The sequence below is a fragment of the Lichtheimia ornata genome, assembly GCF_029851405.1.
Source record: "Lichtheimia ornata isolate CBS 291.66 chromosome Unknown scaffold00030, whole genome shotgun sequence".
Taxonomy (NCBI): domain Eukaryota; kingdom Fungi; phylum Mucoromycota; class Mucoromycetes; order Mucorales; family Lichtheimiaceae; genus Lichtheimia; species Lichtheimia ornata.
The window spans coordinates 348,081-369,139 of record NW_026695350.1 but is presented as its reverse complement, the minus strand read 5'-3'; the positions used below and the strand labels follow the sequence as shown (position 1 = coordinate 369,139).

Genomic DNA, 21,059 nt, shown 5'->3' with positions numbered 1-21,059 from the left:
CACACTCGATGCATTCGCACTCTGGGTCGCCCCGGCAATAGTCAAGACATGGATCGGCACTCGTGGTAGTAGATGAGACCAAGAGAAGAGCCATGGTAGCAACGATAAGAGTAACAGCACGCATAATGGAAGTTTCTTGAGTGGATGCTTCGCCAGTAAAAGAGGAAGAAAAGGACCCTTGATGAGATGATGAAAAATGTCAGACATTCGCCATCCTTTATATGCAATACAAGAGTTCAAATGCAACAAGGCTGGCATAAAAGCATCGATACACAACAAAGATGCAATGGCTCTTGTTGCGAAAATGGCGTAATGTCTTTTCCTTCATGGAATGCAAGAAAACAAGCATGCAGCTGCACGCTTTGGATGTAGCGATGATGGGCAATTTTGGTTACTGATCACAGAGAAAACATTCCCACCTCTGTTTTTAGTGGTTACGGTGTGCCTTTGCCGATGCCCCAAGAAGAATGCGTAGCTCTACATAATGTATTGTGAGCTAGATGTATATCCACCATCATTGCCAAACAAGCGAACCTTGGGACATTGTAAACAAACATGCACATCTTCTCCACGAGAACCAGGTCAACGTTGAATCTGTAGAGTGTTTGTACGATCCGTATTTCGTTCTATGCATATGATGAATCCATCCTTATGCAGCATGCTCATCATGAATGCCATACACCCATGTCAACGTAACTGCACATGACGTCCTTTATGCATACAACCGGCACAACGTTTATACAAAGCTGTGTTGCCATGCACATAAAAAACCAGGTTACGAGTTGGTTGCACCTTACAATACTGTTCATGCAGCAATGCCGATCGCAAGAGCCGTACTGCATCTTTCGCAAAAGAGACTTCAGAAAGGGATGTACGCCATCATCATCGCAAACATCAGCAGTGTCACACAAAAACATCGCACCTCTCTCATTTGTGCTTCTACACCTTCACGTCCCCTTCACCACCAAGTGTACGATAGCAGAAATGGCTTGATTTGATTATTAATTAATAATCAACGTCAATAAACACTATCATCATGATAATGAGGCACCTGTTGTCGTAAATAGTGAGATCCACGGCTAATGTTGATAATGCAATGTATGTAAACAAAGATGCATATCTTCCAAGAACCAAACTAGTACTTGCATACAGCTCTTTGGACGTTGAACCGCACCAGCGTCCCTGGAGCGAATGTACCATCCTCACTACGTTAGTAGGGGGCCCAAGCAATACAGAGTTTTACGTTCCCAGTATCCTACAGCTATCATGCCTATGCTCTACAAAGTAGAAATTGCCATCACCCACATACATAGCAAAGTCATTGGACTTGACACATCGTACTCTAGACGGCGATACATGCGCTTGCTTCTTATGCAAACAAAGATTATTACGCCATCCACCGCTATCTCAAACGAGTGGTGTAAAAGAGTACATGTACCTAACTATCATAACTGCATAGCATAGCATGTGTCAGACATTTCAAATAGACTTGGAATGGAACTGATGTCATCAAACGAGTCAAAGATAAGAGTGCAATAACAAGAATGATCATCATCATCATCATCCGGCACGGTGACACAAGCGTGTTTATTTAGAGAGAGGGCTCGGAATAATTAGAGTCCGTGGACCTTCCTTCCGACACGCGCTTTTTACTAGCATGAAAGACACCACACCTTCTCCCGATCTATTACAAGGCCCAACCACAATCCCTGTCCAGGAATGTAACAACAGCAAACAGATTGAGGCAGCCATCGACATTATACAACAAAGCGCATCCCAATTCTACTGCGCTCTCCGTGATCGAGCAAAGCTGTTAGCTACCAGTGCCCAGTTTGAAGCCGCGTTACGCGATGCAGCCGCGATGCAGAGAATACGACCCACTTCAGCCCTTGGTTATCTATGTGAAGGCGATGTTTATTGTCAACAAGGTCGTGCTGAAGATGCTGTGGCCATATACACAAAGGGACTTGACGCATCATCATCATCATCATCATCATCATCCGATCCGCATTATCATGAGCTTCAGCAGCAACGCATAGCAGCAAAGACGATGAGCAACAATCGTATCAACTTTATCAGCCAATTGCCTATAGACGTGGTATCCACCTATATCATACCAAGATTCATGCTCACCGTATTATCATCCACGGGATATTGTCTTTGTCTCCATGTGTCCGATCCTTGGCAGCAACGTATACCCCAACATGGTTCAATCTTTGAGGTGGACTATGAGATTCGTACATTCCGTAAAGGCCATGAACAGCTTGTTCGATTTGCTCTCTACTTCAAGTTGCTGGATCTCATTGTCAGGAGGAACAAGCATTTGGTGGATCTCTTTTCACGCGCAAGTTTTCATGCTTGAAAGGTTAAAGCTAGGCAGTAAGTATATGAATGGATCAAAGTGAGAATTGGAAACTCATGAGATATCTATATAGGTGAAGCGAACAAATCTCAATTGAAAGGTTTGGCTATGGTGGCAAATACATGGACACACACTTGGATGTTGGCTACAATCCATCGCTCCGTCTCGTTGCAAACCTGCCCCAATTTGATTTTCTTGAAATCCCACAACGCGAACGCCGTCATACCATCATCCATTGGATCTTTGCAATACCCTCGATTGACCCATCTTGGATTACACAACTTTTCTGAAGAGAGCATTGCAAAGAACAACCTGGTCGGTGTATGGAGCCTATTTTTGGTGTCGTTTGAGATTTCGGCTATGCCCAAGGATTCACGCATCTCGCCTCTTTTATCTCAGCAACGTCCACACCTAAGAACGATCTCCGTATGGCCGTGAGATGGAAACCGGATTTGATGTTCCTCGGGTGGATGCCAAGGAAAAAGGGATCACAGTGGTTGGATCGGTGAAGGAGAGACGTTGGATCATGATGGGTTGAGGAAGATCCTTTTTTCAACATGTCAAATCATGGAAGGTATTGGATCTGGATCTGGATATTGCCGCCTATGGTCACAGCGCTTGGGATTTTACGGATGGCAAGTTGGTGGCGAGCAAGCGTGAAAACACGGCGATACGCTTATCATTGCCAAAACATAGCTAATTATCTACGTAAACATATGGAGATTATTCATTAAAAGCATCATCATGACTTTTTATCACCATAAGCGTTAATGGGCAAAGGGTCAAATATAAGGATATATAGGGTGCGACGATGTAAACATGTTTGCTGTTATTGAAAGAACCCATGGTATGCATCCCGCTGGCAACAGAGATCATCTTAGATGTCGTCGTGGAGGAAAGGATTGTGGTGTCAAAGGTGTTTATTAATAGATACATATTCAAAAAGGCAAGACCTTCCTGTTAACAATCACCTCCATGTCTGGTCTTTTTTGCTTAACGCGTCTCATTTCCGAAAGTTGGAACATCTTTCTGCAGTAAACCTCAATACACTTGAGCTGAGTCAATGCTTCAATGGCATCCCAAAACTTCCCGCGGCTACGATCCCTTTCTTCAACGTCAAATGCAAAGTGGTTTAAGTACTCAAGCCGTTTCAACGCATCGACAGCATGTTGTGATGGCATTGTGCGACAAAAGAGCTTGAGGCATGATAAACGATGGCATCCGTTGGCAAGTTGATCAATAAACGTTTCCATTGGGGAGACATCCCAAGTCAAATAGCAGATCATCAAACGCTCAAGTTGATTCAAGTGACAAATACTTTCAAGCATCATCTCGACATCTTTCATTTTGTGGGTGTGTATGATAAGCTGGCTCAAACAGTAAGCTCGTGCATCGTGGAGCTGGAAAAAGCGTGTGATGGATGTCATATATGGGAATGGGGAGCAGGGAGTAAGGTCCATCTTTAACTTTTGAAGATTGGCTGGTATCCTATCAAGCACAGCAGGATGGTCCACGATGGTGTCACATGTTATATGCAATTCCTCAAGCAGGGGAACGTTACGTAGTATCCACCATCCTGAACAACCGAGTAAAAGTTTTGTGAGACGAGGATACGCTATGCCGAACACGTCATGATCATCCTTGTCAAGGGTCAGCCTCCACTCCAGGAACTCGAGTGATGTACGATGCTTGTTTAATAACGAAAAGATGTCCTTGCAAGTGATGTTTGGCTGTGTGGAACCCCAGAGATCAAGATGTGTTATCCCTTGTGCATGCTGTCGTTGTCCTTGATCCGTATACTTTAGCCTAACAGCATTGTTGTAGACCAAAATGTAAAGGTATGTGAAAGAGGGAAAAGCATCCGAGACAACGAAAACACATTGCATATCAGCACATGCACAAAGTTCAAGCTCTTTAAGTGCAGGAAAACTCTTGCAAATCAATGTTACTTCATCACACGTCATATTGCTTGTCATATTGCTTGATACACAGCTTATGGAGAGTGCTGTGAGAGTGGGCCATGTTGTCAATCCGATAGAGTTGAAAGAGTGATGATGGCATTCGGATAGGGTCAAGGAGGCGAGTTTGGGGAAAGCCAATAAAAGGTCGTATAAGGATACATGCGGGTATACGGTAAGACGCCTCAGGGTTTTGCAGGTTGATCTCAATGTCGGAAGTAAACGATCTATGGTATCATCCGGGCCTTTTTTTTTTTAAAGAAAAAGGTGGTCAATCCAAGCACACTCATTTCCATCAATGAATCGACATCTACCATTAACAACAAGCTCTCGTAACGAACAAAGGTTGAGCCCTCGTAATAAATCATCCGTCCACCATTTGCGGTACCTTTCAATGTACAACGCTTTTGCATACTGAGGATACTGAATAAGCGGTGACCACAGATAATTGCGCTCCACATCATAAGGCACCCAAAAATACAATCCTCGAAAACATTCAACAATCCGCACGCGCCATCGTCTCGATACATTCAAGTATTGGCATGGTCCCCATGAATGGATATATTGATCCATGAACATTGGAATGAGCCTTGAAATAACAATCTCCATTGGAAGCTCGGCAACAAAGTCGATCCTTTTACTCTGCTCATGCTCTTTCTTGGCTCTGTTTCTCAATTTGGCGTAATCCAGCATTTTTCTATCAGCATCATCATTGAGTGCTTTCTTATTTACAATCCAATGTTTTATATTACCTCAAAGTGTGTCGTCGAGTGGGGTAGTCGCCATGGTCGCCATCAGAGTTGGCGCGCTTGACCCATCAGATGACTCCATGCTTCAAGCTTGACATGCCGTAATGCTAGGACTAATGTACGCTTGCTGTTGGAACGTGAAGAAGCTTTGTTGTAAACTGTTACGTGGCGTGTGTGTGCCGTTGCGTTTAAGGAGGATAATGATGCATGGTGCACACCTAAAATGAAATTAAACCCCACAGCGGATTGGACCTGTCCATTTTTGGAAACATCCGCCACAACCGTCGCCATGATCACCATCATCATCATCTCCATGGTGACATGCATTCGTGTCATTATCAAAATAAAAGAAAAGGCTGCAAAGTATGATATCATCCACATTATCGACATGGAAGATAAAAGTACACCCAAAGCGAGTTATTAGCTCAAAGCTGGGAAATGATGATTACGCCGCACACAGGGCCTAGTTGTTATGAAAATGTTGTACAATATCTTCCTACCTGCTTCAATGTATCAGTCTTTACTACAAGGGAAAAGCTAACCCCATCATCATGGAGATAAACGCATGACTTGGATCCGTACAATATCTCTTGAGGAGACAATGCTTGTTCAGGGTGAAGGAGATGATGATACCGATCCTCGTGTAACATTTCGCAAACGATCGTTTATCATGGCACACGTTTCCTATTTTGAATGAACACCTTCGTTGATCATCGTAAAGGATAAAGTAAGTTATTCATACACACACAGAGGTGTTGGATGCAATAACGCTATCCAAGCTATGGCTAATTCTGCTTTTGGGATTATGCAAGCTCGTGACACACATGTCCAATTTGAGTTATTTACCTGAGCAGCCTGTGTAACAGGATGGATGTTCGAAACGATAATGAACATGCAGAGCTCACAGGTATGTGCTATATATTGGTTGGATATATATATATTTGAATGCTAACGTATATAACATAGGGAAAGGGCATTTTGCCTACTACAGCCGCTTGGATGACAACAAGTTTGCTTTATTCATTTCGACAATGTGGCATCAAACTCTATCTGCTCAGGCTCATGGTGTATGTGTTGACGCCGCCATCCATTATCCTACTGGCAAGAAGGTCAACATCCTCAAGTTAACACCATGGCGGATGATGTAAAGCAGTTGGTGAACTTTTTAATGGCACGCCGACATTTGAAACCAAACACTCTCATGAATACCTTCGTCATTTTATGGCGTGGTTCCCCAATTGCTTACCTTATCGCCACCTCTCAGGCCTATCCAGTACTTACATGTATCTTGAATCAAAAAAGATCGAAGCCAAAACCATCGATTGCAAGTTGACAGAGGAAAGAGCGTCGCGGCTTGCATAAGATCAAGTCCTGTGCTTGGCATGTACCTCGTACATGGAATAGCAGCATCTCCACGATCCAATCGTCATCCGATCCTGAGACAAAAGAGATGCGAGAACGAGCAAGAGGACCCGAAGAAGGAGTTCTTGGATTCCTCACCAGAGACCACATCGCCATGGGTGGAGTCGACACCATTGATACCAACAACTACGTCGAAGCTGACACAACCAGCTGAAATCGGTGTACTTGGATCGTCATCCTAATCCACGTCTAGATACAAGAGCTGGTAAGGGAGATCATTGTCGACCTGCAGTATCAGCTGAATACGGTGCACAAGAAAGGTCAATACATCTGTGAGCGGCGTAACAAGGCAAAGGTTGCTGTAGAAAAATGGCTGGTAGGTAAGATAACATGCTGTTGATAGTGACAAGAGTGGGCCATATTGCTAACATACGAAGCTGATAGACGGTGCAAGCCTGGTACAGACAGCGCAAGGTAACAGAATCATGGGTGTCCTCGTTTCAGATGGAGGGTGAATCGTACACTGTAAGTCAAACATGGGTCGCGTAAATTCTCATGCTCACCATTACCTTCGTTGTTTGCATGGAAGAAAAGACGACGTGTACGTGTATACAAGACAAGAGGAAAAGGACGATGCCTGACAAGCATGTTTTCTTGTGAGCTTTTACCACCGCATCAAGCCACTGAAAAACTTTTTTTTTGGTTCCCACGTTGCACTGACAACAACATGATTGCCATGGTGATGATACACGTATAGCTGAAGCTCCAACAACCACCACTCCTCCATATGAGGATGCAACAGAGTTGTCTATCGACTTGACACGTATATTGCAAAGGGAGGAAGTACCAGATGAAGAATACAAGTATAGGTCCACAAGGTTGATAAATCATGATGATGTTTTCATACTTGCCTTCAAGTAGTAGACTTTGTCGATAATAAATGGGTCATTCATGCAGCTGGTTCAGTTCATGCAGTGGGTTTTAAAAAAGGCACGTGCGGATATCCCGTATTTTCTCCGAGAGATTCATTCATGTTGCACGCTTACATAATCAACCCTCTTGTGGATGACGAATGCCACAAAGGGGATATTACATAATCACGAAAGGATGACCAGCCCCACTTTGTTGCTCGCTTCTCTCATAAACTTTTGGTTTAGACCCTGTTCGACCATCATCACACATTGGCACCCTCCTTCCCCCATTCACAATTTTCATAATGAAACGTGGTACCTTTTTTATGACAAACTGCCTCAGCATACCCGAGAGTATCATGTGACCAAGTTTCGGGCTTGGGATGGGCAATCTCGGGGGCACGCTACTTGTCTTCCATTCAATCATCATCCCTCTTATTTTGGGGCGGCCCGCATTTTAAATCTTCATAATGAAGCCTGAAGCTTTTAAATGAATGAGGTTGACCAGCATGTCCTAGCGAACCTTCTGACAAAGTTTCATGTTCGAGATGCGGAATCCCAAGGTAATTCGTACTATTTCGATAAATCATGAATCCGGCTCTGGCCTACTTTCCGACCTCCATACTAAATCCCACATTGCACCCTCCCATTCCAATTTTTCAAATGAAACATGAGGTCTTTTTTAATAGAATGTTGATCAGCATGTCCAAGAGCATCTTGTGTGAAAGTTTCAGGTTCGAGAAGGGTAATCTCATTATCAAGAATTGATGTACAGTGTTCATGCATTTATACAAGGGGTGTCCGATCTATTTAATTTCCACCTATTCCCTCTTCCTCCCATTCTCAACTGTTGCCCCATTCAAGTATACAACTACCACCAGCAAACGATTGTCCTGCTTCAACCCATCATGTCAATCCTGCAGCTGACTCGATCCGATTGTCTTTGACTGAATGGCAAGTCCATCGCGTATACACAACCCTGTCACTCTACTGCAACACCTACCTTTCTTCATACTACACACGCTCTTGCACATTCCTCTGCCACAACCAATCATAACAGCAGTTGTCATTGGCATTGTCTTCACTCCATTGTCTCGAACAGCAATCGTCACTTGCAGCAACCCGTCTTACAGCCTTTTTACGTGAACAGCAGATAGCCATATGTAAAAAAAAAAAGCAGCTTTACTTGCGTGCAGCAACTTGTTCCAGTACACACGACTCTTTATCTTTATGGGGATGGATTCTGAATCTTCGTTTGGTATGTACATGCGACGGAAGAATGTGGGTATATGAACGACGCGTGGAAAAAGAGCCCTTGTTCTTACGTATCCATTGTCAGGTTGACCTTGACGTTATCACCCAGGGCGATTGATGCATCCAATTACCGTACTTTACACGCGCGATTCATGGCAACTGCTATCATCATGATCCTTCATGTGCAACCTGTCAGCCGTCTACAACCATTATCACCCATGTTTTGATACGCCATGCATGCGATTCGCTATCAGCACCCAAACGTCACCTCACATCCATCCAACCATGTTTGCAAATCCACGTCCAAAGGATAGAACTTTATCAAATCGCTGGTACGTATGGTCCAACAGGGAATAGTTGTTTCAAGATGGTCACCATCACCATCATCATCATCTTCTTCTTCTTTTTCAGCGGGTGATTCTTCAAGCATCACGGGTCGTTTTTCACCTCTTTGTTTTATCGCGACATTATTGGATGGTCCCATTGTGGAATGGATTGTGAAGAGTGTTGGTATACCTGGTGCCCAAGTCATGGATGAACGGGTAATGATGATAAGGTACGTTTGGATGATGAACTTTTGCTGTGATGCTATTTAGAGGGACATGCGCTCGCGTATCAAACACGCTGGATAGAGAACAAGGATATGCTTAGAGAGCATTTGCCTGGTGGTGGTTTTGCTAGCTTGTAGTATTGTGGTGTATCAAAATAAAAGCAATCAGCAAGATGATAGCAAAAAACAATGATGCTGGTTTACATGTTGACCCTCAAAGTGGATCGAGAAGGATGGAGCAAACATCATACTCTTATGCAATTTGTGGATGCCTTTTAAAGCTCGAGTTATTAAACAAATGATAGTATGGCGTTGGTCAATGAATACAGGGACACAGGATTCAAGCATCAGGCCAGAAGATTAGCAATCGGTACCGTGATGGATGGCTTTTTCAATTCGTGTATGCATCTTCATCATTAGCTGGGTAAATCAGTTGCCAATCATGCCCCCCCCTCATTACTTGTGCATATACAGGCATTCAATCCCACTATTTTATTATTTGCCCTCATGTGCAGTAGTGTCTAGCCGACAGCCGTGATAAAAAGTAATTGTTTTGTTATCAGAGTAAAGAGGATGCTAGGCGATCCAAAGCGGATAATGGCTTGTATTTAACGCGAGGAATGTTGTTTTTTAAGGTTTCCAATGTACGATCATCCATGAGGGTTAAGAGGTCAAGGTATTGCAAATTTGGCATGGATAAAATAGCAATGATATCATGATTGGAAATGATTTCAGCCGCAATCACTAAACGTTTATTGCCAGGATGAGCATCAAAGAGAACAAGACATTCATCTGGTAGACCCATAGCACCGCCTTTCAACTCAAGATGCTCTAATGCCAAACGTCTTTGCGCAAGTGCATCCATCATGGCAACGTAATTTCTAGGAAACGGTATTGATTTGATCCCGATTTCAAGGCGTCACAAGTTGGTTAGTTGAGCAATCGCACGTAACCAAGTGTACTCATATCAGGGTGCAGTAGCAATCACATCACTTGGAGGGATGAGTCTCACCAAGATTAAGGTGATGCTACATAAAAAATTAAGCGAATTCGAGTACGGTGCTATACATCTTGGTTAAAGACATTTCAAACGTTTCAACTAGGTCATGCCGACAAATGCTTGATGATGATCGTCCCCTGATTGAATATAGATCTTGATGGCTTCTAAACATGGAGCAAGGCGAATGATGGCTGTTGCCAATTTTAAGAGTGCATCGTCATTGGCATCAATTTACAAATAGTGAGGCGATCAAAAACGAATTCACGAGACAAGGGATGGGAAAGTATTACTTGCATGATGATCATCTTGCTCACGAATCAAACATTTATGCATCTCTCTTTTTCAGCAAACTCTTTTTTAATCCATCATTTGCAATAGATCCGTATTCATCATTACCATGCTAATGTTGTTCAAAATAAAGCTAATCTTCACCACTATCAGACACGTACACCCCGTCTTGGTACTTTGGTTGATAAGCTGCGCTAAATGGAGAAACATCGCACATTCCTTGATAACGCAGTTTTTGACGCACGTGCTCGGTTTGTACACGTTGTACTTCATCCCAATCCACTTTCTCTCCATTCTCATAGGCACCGTGTAATGTGTTGTGGTAGAGAGATGCTCGAAATACGCTAGCACGACGATTATTCAATGGCCTTTGGTCCCTCTTTCCTCGACACAACTTGCCCATGTGGATGTACATCTAATTCCTTTTGTTACTTTATGGACAACATGGTAACACTGTATGCCACATATATGCATACACACACTTACAAAGACAAACGCGAGGGCAATGACAGGTCGCGGCACTTGGTCTTCTGGGGTCTGAAAGCATAATCCAACTCCTCCGGTGGCATAAAATCCCTTGGCTATCACATCACCCAAAGCAGCACTTTGTAATATAGCTCCTGCTGACAAGTAATCTTTGCGGGCAAACCTTGTTTGCTAGACGTTAATATATGAAATGATACGCTTTTGGGTTGCAATTACCTCATGGCATCCACCATGTACTTCATTTGTCTTTTACGGCTGCTTTTGCATACTTCTGGGAGCGTGGGCGTATCAAACGTGTAGGTCTTCATAATGACGTTGATAATGTGCGATACATGGCTGCGGTTGCAAAAGATGGACCTGTTGAACTTTTGAAAACAGATGTGAATAATATTGAACCATGCGTGCCTTGATCCCTCACTGCATACCCTTTTTTGAAGTTGATCCGTAGCACCAATCTCTTCTTCTTGTGGAATACGAAGGACTCGCTTGCAAAGATGGATACAGGCGTCATCGTTTTTGGAGGGAAAGGCATTTTCCTTGTACAGGTAATCACGTATAGCTGCGCCAAATCGTCTGTCCATGATCTCGATCCCAAATACACGCATACGGTTGTTGTCAGCCCTTAATCAGGAGATGATTACTATAACATCATCACAAAATCACACCTTCCATGTATGGCTTACTGTACCCTGCTTGTCCTTTGATGGCAGCCCTACAGTGTGTCACAAAAAGATGTCAATAGATGTTTAGTTCAAGTACTACAAACGCTTACCTTTCATGTCTCGTGTCAAATGTGAAAGCGCCCTGACCATCATCATACTCATCGTCATCATCCCTAATTCCATTCCTGTATGAGCTACTGCGCCATTGATTTTGCCGTTGTAGTATACATACTCGTCGTATTCGCTGTCGTAATCCGAGGTGCTTTGTAGCGAGATGTAGCATGCAACATCGCTTTCTGGAAGACCTATTGTTGTCATGCATCACGTTTGTTATACAAGGCTCGTTGTGGCACAAAGCAGTGGTCTTACTTTTTGAGGTTTCTTCTGAAAAAGGTGAGCCCAATGTGGTTCCTCGATCGAGTGGATTTGATGGTGCCGTGGATAACTCTGAAGCATCAGCAGCGAGAACCATGGGATCATCACGTCGTAATGCTTTGCCACTGCGACTGGTGGTATCTACAAGGACAAAGTTTCTTTTCAGCCACTGAATAGCAAATAATCGTATTTATCATACCAGAAGATAAACCACGTTTGGTCATTTTGTAAAAAGTGATGAAGGAAAAAGAAAGATCACAAAAAAGAAAATGCTGATGATCCACAATCCATGTTTATTTGAATGGTTACACAAAATGTTGGATCACTCCTTCCGGGATTCCCATGCTTACTTTTTTCCATGTTCTTGCTAACCCCCTTTTTGATTGAACGCTTCCATGACAGCCAAGGCATTGATAAGCTATATAAATTGTACTCATAAGGCTTTTACTTCCATCCCGGATCTCCTCACATATACATACCTTGTGTATTATCATCTCTTCCCTCAAACAAACGCGTCATCGCCATCACTCACTGTACACAAGGGTTGCCGATGGTGATATGTAATTCGAATCATATAATCATGGCACACACTGACGTTGGGATTCCAGAGACGTAGGTGGCAAATAAATGGGTTGATGGGTATGACAATGACGACGATGATGATTATCGTGTTCCACAGTGGCTTGCAATAAATGTGATGGTGATGATCCACAGTCGCTTGTGATAAATGTGATGATGGTGATCCACAATGGCTTGCATAAAAATTCGATTCCTCAACCGCTTCAGCAATACTAATCCAAATCCTTCGTCATTCTCATCGATAGGTAGCGTTTCCAAAGCTTTCTCTGAAGATGATGCAAACTTACGTGTTGATGTATACAGTAATCCTTGGTCATTGTATAGCAGCATCCTCCTATATAAACGATATAGCCCTCAATAAAGGACCCCAAGGAATCACCCAATCCATTTCTACCTTAAGTTTCTTATTGATCTGGTGAACGTGCTGGCTATGACGACCGTTGATATGCATGATGTGTTGCTGGCCACCAGCCAAGTGCCTGTGCTGTAGATCCAGCTTCTCCGATTAACGCAATGGAGCAGCCTGTCGCCATCGGATGACTTGGGTCCACGTAACGAATTGCTGGATCTTGGTGCCGTGTGTTGTTGCATTCAGTTGCTGTGAAGACATGCGAAGCGATCGGGTGGGCTGAGGAGTTGGTGGTGGACAGAGGACAAGGTCGGGGAAGTCAATGGGAGGAAACGATTCCAGCATGTTGTGTAACAAAATTACCCATTGTATGATAGCCACCCATTTCACCATTACTTGGATCAATAAACGAGCTCTTAGTATAAACAACCAACTATCGTCGATACAATGTGATCCACTCTTTAAAGCAATGGTGGTTGGAGCACTGCACACAAGGGTGATTAGCCATTTGATTACGCTGCAATCAATAAGAGCACATCCAAATCACATGATAGAGTATATATACAACTACGCTTAAAATAGCCTGATGTTGTTGACGCTTGAGAAAACAAAGCTTAAAGGTGTACTCGTTATTGGATGGCCACATGATGGAAGCTACCTTTATCCTTGCATGTAGCATTGTTCCACCCTAACAGAACAAGAATGATTGGTGCTATTTATCCCCTTCATGAACATGGCACACAATGGGATGTTTCTTGTGTTCTGAATGCTGTAAGTAGTAACGTGATTGGGTAAACGGGACTCTATCAGGTGAAGTGTGAGTGTGTTTTTCTTATAAAATTGATGCGCGATGATTATCACATAGACATCATTAAACCTTACCTGTAAGTGCAATACGAAAGCAACAACGTTGATATAGCTAGCTTCTCTTTCACGAGACATTATGTATTTATGAATGATCAATGTGAATGGTAACCTTTACATTATAGCACTTGCTGGAATACGCATTGGCAGAATACATTTCCAGACCATATCCCATGTACGAGCCTCATTGTATCCACCATCATCATGGTCAATGTCACATCCAACATCGTGTCAAGAAAAAGATAACAGTGTGCCATCACTAAGACCATACCACACCGTTTTTGTGACACTCAAAGCAAAAGCGGCTAACAAAGTATATGGGCTCTTTATCTATGTCCATCATCTGGTAATCCTTACGCTGAAAATTGGATGTATGCCTTTTTTTATTTCGCCCTCTACCAAAATACTATCCTTCTACAACTACCGAAACACCAATGTGTATAGTCCACAACGGTCACAGTCACGAGGAGTCCTACCATTTCCATTTCTATCTCGTCCAGCGTGTATAATGTATGAAGACTTTGTAAATCCACACATACCAATCCTGATCCTCCTTGAATATACGTATCCGCAAAATACATTGGCCACCTTCACCTACCTCATCTTCCAATACTTGAAGCTCGAGGATAAAAACAGGCAGCGCTATTCCGTAAACAACGGGCAACAATCACAAGAGAATACAGTCAAAGCGAAGAGATGATGAAAAAAGACGCGTTGGAGCAATAGGTGCAATCCTTGTTCTCGGCCATGTTGCTAAAGTATCCATATCGATAGACTTGCTTGACAAAGTACCTCTTGAAGAAGATGATGACAAGCATCCTGAAGCAAAAAAAAAGCTGTGTTTCAATACTAACAACATAGCCTCTCATTTGGATATCGTACCAACTATACCCGTAACCATGGAAAAGGTGCATCTATTCAAGTTACGGTATGCCTTGGTTTGGTTGGTCCACGTTTACATCCTATGGCCGTGTTGAGGACCTTGTGCCCTGCCAAGATTTCCAAGTTGGCCCATTCTTGAACAAGCTTTAGCAATGCTGTTTGTTGGCGATCGTTTTCAGTGGCGGCGATATTGTCAAGAGTGCAAGTTGTTTAGTGTGGAGTAAAAGAAGGAGCTGAAACGAGTACACGCAAGCGAACAGTCACCGGAAGTCGTTGTTGTAGCGATGCCGGGTAACCAAGGAGACGAATGCTAGTTGGCAGATGGTGAACAAGGAATGTCGACAAAGGGTAAAAAGTAAGGCTTGGCACAAGTGTGGAAGAAAAGTCGTTGTTGGAGTAAAGGTAGAATAATGCAGCCCCTATTGACGCGGGAATTCAGCCTATAAAAGGGGTGGTGCGGGCAGCCATTCTTGTTTCCCAGCCAACCAGCAATGACGCCTTCTCTTTGGACCGATTTATGCAGCCCACCCACACTTACAGCCTCTTCTGAAAAGTATGCACAGCTTGTCCACAATTCAACGACACAACTCCATCAAGGTGTTCAATCCATCTTGTCAGCTTTGGATCAGCGAGCTACCGGATTGACAAAGTGCGTCAACTTTGATGCCGCCCTTCACGATGCCAAGCTCATGCAACAGCTGTCGCCCTCTTCAGCACTTGGATATATACGCGAAGCCAGCATTTACAGTGAACAAGGAAAGCAGCGTCAAGTGATCGATATTTGCAACAAAGGACTCCATATGGCTGATACAAAGGATTCAGACTACGCTACACTGCAACAAGCCAAAATGGATGCAGAACACCATGAGAACACACGCATTGATTTTGTGAGAGACCTACCACCCGAGATTGCATTCACAACGCTCATTCCGATGTTGCTGGATGATCCTGATATCAGTGTAAAGGAAGACAACACCTACTTCCATGTATCCACTATATGGCGAGATTATATTATTCGATCCACAGATGATTTATATGTCGGACCTGGAGCCGAGGAAGACCCCGATGGAACACAAGTCATTCAACAAGCTGATCACATCAAGACATTGGAATTTGCAAGTGATGTCCGAGGAACATGGCTTTGTGATCTACTGCGCAATAATAACTTTTCCTCGTTACGGCAGCTAGGGATTGGGGGTAAGTTGTACTCATTCCTTGATATGTTTTTATTCATCCTTTTTCTATCAGGTTTGCCAGCCGATTGCGTTGACGATTTGGTTTCATCATTGAAGTTACTCAGCAACACGTTGACACATCTTCAGGTCCACCAGGAAAATGGCCACGTTGTACTACCAATCGGCGACATTCTCGACAACTGCCCGAATCTGGTTTCTCTCGACATCAGCCTGCCATTTCAGCCCTTTCCTCCCAATTTCAGCTCTCTTCCCACGACAACATGGCCAAAGTTAACGACATTATGCTTCTCCAATTCAGAAGAGGCTGTTACATGTGAAGAGGTGATAGCGATTGGCAAGCGTTTTCCATCACTCAAGACACTTTATCTTTGTCCATGCGAGGACCCACAGTTGACACGAGTTGTTTTGGACTACTACCCCTGGATGAAAAGTGTTATAGTTGAGAACGATGATCCAAATTATGGTATCACCTACATGGATGAAGGACCTCAAGGTGACGATGTTGGGATTACGGATATTTCTCTGGAGTCGAATTTTTGGAATCGTGATCCTTGGAGGAATGCTATACCTATATTAAGGCAGCATCATAAAACGCTCGAATGTATCAATTTTGATGTGGATGTTCCCAATGAACCCGAAGAGATTTACAACATTGAGTACGATCGATTGAAGAATCTTTGTCTGCTTCGCTCTGGATGGTGGATACCACGCAACGCACCTATGCTTGAAGAATTGAAGATAACGTCGCGTACAATTAGAGCCAACCCTTCTGTGCTTGATTCAGTACCGCCCAGGCTAAAGAGGCTGGAACTGAAGTTGGATCATGGATCGCGCCTTGTTGACATCAAATCACCTGTTTCAACCTATCTCAATCGATTTACCCAGCACTCGCAACTAAAGGAACTCGATATTCATTTCCACTACATGGTCATTATCGGCAATGTACTCGAGGCGATCCATCATCTTGGCCAGCTTGAGAGTTTGAAGATGACATTTACAAAAAAGTGGGATCCTTGCGATTGGTATCATGATGGAATGGAAAGATTTATTGAGCGGCTTGTGAAAGGATGTCCTCGTTTGTCTAATCTCGTAATCAATTGCATGAACGCGCCATCCATCCATTCAATCAATGCTTTGAAACGACTTGAACATTTGGAGGAATTTGCATTTTCAATCACCAACACTCTTCACCATGACGACTTTTGGCATGCGCTTGAAACGTTTAAACAGCTCAAATGTATACGTCTCTATCGTTCGAAAGTGGCCAATATGGATGACATACGGCGTCTCCAAGGACAACGGCCTGACTTGAAGATCGTCGTCGTTGAATGTTCACTCTCCTTTGAAGATTTCGAGTAAAATATATCTCATTGCTATGTAGGATAGAAATAAATTATTATTTTTATCATCATGTACCTATGAAACGTGCTCCTCTAAGACAGCTACACAAGATGCTACAACGTTGCTCGTTTACCAGACAGCAGCAGCACCGTATACATCACAAAACATTCCCTGTGCATATTACGTTAGACATCATGTCCTTCAACCTATGCATCGTAAAGCATCATCAAGGGACCTCTATTGATGAGGATTGCCCGCATGACAAGGGCACGAGGTGTTGATATTGGATGAGGATCACTTGAATGATCGTTGATAAAGAGGAAAATGAGAACCATCCTTGTCATCGAGCATTGAAAAGATTGGATGTGCATACAGAGGATACATTGCGTTGGTATTTTCTCAGGAGCCATCACCGGGATGCAATGTTTTTTTACGTTAATGCACAGCTGCATATCAGCATTAACGTGTTGATGTCGCTTGCTGCAATAGGCTGTATCGGGATAGCGATCCAATAGCGACCAGGTGTGATGTGCTTAAGAATTCATCATGCCATCATTGAGTTAAAAGTTATTTTCCGTAAGCTTCACGCTACCCGTTTTTATTTTGATAGACCAAAGGACTACACTAATACAGATACCAATGCTATCAGGCCGTTCATTTACCAATATACCAACGCTATAACCGTCCTTCCTTCATCCAACATGCTTAGGCCGCAAGCGTGCATGAATCCACATGTACCAGACCATAAGTGGGAACGTATCCATCCAATCCATCATTCACTAAACCTACCTCATGATGCTTAGAATCATCAACCTTTCCTTCATACTTTCTGGCCAGGGGTAACAATGGGCACCATACCCTGGAAAACAATGACACACCATCGAACAACATTGCAAAAAGTAAGGGCGAAGAGAAAAAGACAAAGTGATTCCGTGGAAAAGCCTTGTTCGAGCAATAGGTATCGTGAAGCATTGATCCGTAATACTCGATCAGGTCGCGTAAAGATCCACATGGCGGGGTGTGATTGAGCAGGAACCTCCCGAAGATGATGGTAAGCGATATGAAACAAATCACCCCTCATTGAATCCTGCCCACATTCCACCTCATATGGCATCGTGAGTAGCTATACCTGTAACCATGGCAAATTGCGTTTACACAAGTTAACGAGATCGTCTTCGCTTGTTGGCGCTATGCTTGTATCTGATGTTACGGTTGCGTAGCTTTCGACTAGACAGGCTGCACAGGATTCCCACAAAAGACTTGAGGAAGATTAGTTGTCAAACGTTGTTGACGGTTGTTTTTGGTTGAAGTGGTCATTGACAAACGTGCAAGTTGCTTTGCGTGGTGTAAAAGGGAAAGCTGTAGCGAGTAAAAGTAAGTCATGACCAACCAAAAGTAGTTGTGGAGATGGCGCGTAAGCAAGAGACGAATGCCGACTGGACACCAATTGTGTTGGCAGATGGCGAACAAGCAATGTCGACAAGGAGTAAAAGTAAAGCTTTCGAGAGGGTGGTCAAGTATAGAAAAGAGTCGTTGTTGTAATGAAGCGAATAAAGGCGTTAATGATTGGGCCCACTTTGGCAAGCAATTTTAAGCTGAGAGCGGGATTTGACTTGTGGTACACTTCTTCACTGCATTGAACTTCCTCCTTATCCTCCGCCAACCCTACAATGACCCACTCTATCTGGAACGACTTATGCAAACAACCTATTATTACAGCTTCCACTGAAAAATACACAAAGCTTGTCAACAATGCAACAACACAATTGCCGCAACCCATTGACTCCATGCTGTCAACACTCAATGAACGCGCCATGGCATTGTCAAAGTGCGCCAACTTCAATGCTGCCCTTCGCGATGCCGACATTATGCAACACCTCTCGCCCTCTTCACCACTTGGGTACTTACGCAAAGCCAGCATTTACAATGAACAAGGGAAGCGGCGTCAAGCTGTCGACATCTGCCTCAAGGGACTCAATGCTGTTGATGCAAACGACCCACACTATGCTATGCTGCAGCGAATCAAAGACGATGCTGAACACCATGCGAGCAAACGAATCGACTTTATCAAGCAACTGCCAGTTGATATTGTTATCACAACCCTCATTCCAATGCTGGTGGATGATACGCCTTTGCCATCATTGATACCATGTCCCTATTTGCACGTGTCCAATCTATGGCGTGATTGTATTCTTCAGTATTGCGATGGGTTGCGTTTTGAGACTGGATACCATGAGGACGAACAAGACATGGAAAAGTGTTCTCAATTGATCAGATTTGCTCGACACATCAAGGCATTGCATGTTCGCCGCTATTCCAAAGGAGCCTGGCTTTCGCATTTATTAAGCAACAACGACTTTAGCTCTTTGCGTGAGTTATGCATTGATGGTAAGTGGTATTCATCTCTTAGCTTTCACGTATCGATCATTGTTCACAAAGACATTTCCACCGGCTATTTTGATGACTTTCGACAATCATTGGCATCTATCAGCAGCACATTGACTCATTTGACAATTCACGAGCAGTATGACGGCATGCTTTTCCTTGGCGAGATATTAACTGTCTGCCCGAATCTGGTTTCGCTCATTATGACCCAATACGGTGATGATGATTTCAGCAATTTACCAATAACAACCTGCCCCAATATGGCAACATTATCGATCAAACGTACCGAAGAAGACACAGAACTTACTCGGGCCGATATCATACATCTCTGCACGCGTTTTCCAGCACTCAAAAAGTTGAATCTATATCCATGCCGTGACCTCGAAGCAACCCTGATGGTCCCACAGTATTGCCGATTATTGACAAGTGTTGAGCTGGAGATCCACATATTCGACTTGGATGTGACCTACGTTAGCAGTGCATCTCAAGAGCTAGCAATGAGAAAGCTTTCTGTGTATGTCGAGGATTGGCAAGAAGTGGAGGGCTTCGTGGATGTGAGCCCTATTTTAAGGCAGCACCATACAACGCTGGAGGAAATTTATTGGGACATTTATCCTGAAAGAGATTATGGTCAACTTCACCACATGCGGTACCCACACCTCACCACACTGTCACTATGCACTTCGGGATCTTGGATACTTCGCAATGCACCCATGCTGGAAGCATTGAAGATGTCATCGATGGCCATCAATACCGATTCTAGAATGCTGGATACAATACCGCCACACTTGAAGAAAATTGAATTCGTATTCGATGATGGAATTGAACTTGAAGACAAAGACGCCATCGTGAGGTATCTCCATCGGGTCTCGCAGCAATCACCACTACGTGAATTTGTTATCCGCTTCGAATCCTTGAACAGCTTTGGAAACGTCCTTGATGCAACTTGTCGTTTGAATACGCTTCAACGTCTCATGATGGGTGTACGCGGGAATTGGGACCTATACCAGATGGAACGATTCTTTGACAGACTTGTGAATGGATGCCCTTATCTATCGTGCCTTGAAATTGATTGCATGAACGCACCATCGACGTATTCCTTGGATACCTTGAAACGACTTGAACACCTAAAGCAATTTGCATTTTCAATTATGGACACGGATGGATACGATAGCTTTTGGAATTCGATTCGAACCTTTTCACAGCTCAAGGTTATACAAATGTACCCTGCCAATGCCGTCAACAAGTCTGTAATTCGAGATCTTGAGGAAAACAGACGTGACATGAAGGTCATCATGAGTGGAATATTCAAGGGTTTCTGAGAGTTGTTTTCAAGCCATGGATTATCAGCGATATCCCCATGGTTATCGTTTTTATCATACATTCACGGTGAATACATAAGGGACGTGGTACCTGTAAGGATGGCGTAGTCTACATGTATGCAAGACAAGCAGCAGTCAGTGATGTACTATAGACTCAAGGATCACCATTTTTCTATGTTCAACA

At 43.5% G+C, this 21,059-nt stretch overlaps 7 protein-coding genes across 7 annotated transcripts; 4 read left to right on the top strand and 3 right to left on the bottom strand.

The window, feature by feature from the left end:
- Positions 1–1,657: 1,657 nt before the first annotated feature.
- O0I10_006727 (uncharacterized protein) lies at positions 1,658–2,800 on the top strand (the record flags this gene model as incomplete). The annotated part of the gene is made up of 3 exons (XM_058486752.1): positions 1,658–2,305; positions 2,373–2,379; positions 2,436–2,800. 3 exons carry the CDS (start codon positions 1,658–1,660, stop codon positions 2,798–2,800), a joined length of 1,020 nt encoding a protein of 339 aa, XP_058342574.1.
- Positions 2,801–3,300: 500 nt separating this feature from the next.
- O0I10_006726 (uncharacterized protein) lies at positions 3,301–5,963 on the bottom strand (the record flags this gene model as incomplete). Its single annotated transcript, XM_058486751.1, has 3 exons — positions 3,301–4,565; positions 4,635–5,043; positions 5,916–5,963. 3 exons carry the CDS (start codon positions 5,961–5,963, stop codon positions 3,301–3,303), a joined length of 1,722 nt encoding a protein of 573 aa, XP_058342573.1.
- Positions 5,964–6,451: 488 nt separating this feature from the next.
- Positions 6,452–6,673, top strand: O0I10_006725 (uncharacterized protein; the record flags this gene model as incomplete). The annotated part of the gene is made up of 1 exon (XM_058486750.1): positions 6,452–6,673. The coding sequence occupies one exon, from the start codon at positions 6,452–6,454 to the stop codon at positions 6,671–6,673; it is 222 nt and encodes a 73-aa protein (XP_058342572.1).
- Positions 6,674–9,705: 3,032 nt separating this feature from the next.
- O0I10_006724 (uncharacterized protein) lies at positions 9,706–10,014 on the bottom strand (the record flags this gene model as incomplete). Its single annotated transcript, XM_058486749.1, has 1 exon — positions 9,706–10,014. The coding sequence occupies one exon, from the start codon at positions 10,012–10,014 to the stop codon at positions 9,706–9,708; it is 309 nt and encodes a 102-aa protein (XP_058342571.1).
- Positions 10,015–10,567: 553 nt separating this feature from the next.
- Positions 10,568–12,181, bottom strand: O0I10_006723 (uncharacterized protein; the record flags this gene model as incomplete). The annotated part of the gene is made up of 9 exons (XM_058486748.1): positions 10,568–10,849; positions 10,921–11,083; positions 11,137–11,285; positions 11,346–11,541; positions 11,609–11,632; positions 11,693–11,755; positions 11,815–11,887; positions 11,952–12,098; positions 12,157–12,181. The coding sequence occupies 9 exons, from the start codon at positions 12,179–12,181 to the stop codon at positions 10,568–10,570; spliced, it is 1,122 nt and encodes a 373-aa protein (XP_058342570.1).
- Positions 12,182–15,122: 2,941 nt separating this feature from the next.
- On the top strand, positions 15,123–17,186 carry O0I10_006722 (uncharacterized protein; the record flags this gene model as incomplete). The annotated part of the gene is made up of 2 exons (XM_058486747.1): positions 15,123–15,828; positions 15,880–17,186. 2 exons carry the CDS (start codon positions 15,123–15,125, stop codon positions 17,184–17,186), a joined length of 2,013 nt encoding a protein of 670 aa, XP_058342569.1.
- Positions 17,187–18,838: 1,652 nt separating this feature from the next.
- Positions 18,839–20,875, top strand: O0I10_006721 (uncharacterized protein; the record flags this gene model as incomplete). Its single annotated transcript, XM_058486746.1, has 2 exons — positions 18,839–19,556; positions 19,608–20,875. The coding sequence occupies 2 exons, from the start codon at positions 18,839–18,841 to the stop codon at positions 20,873–20,875; spliced, it is 1,986 nt and encodes a 661-aa protein (XP_058342568.1).
- Positions 20,876–21,059: the final 184 nt, after the last annotated feature.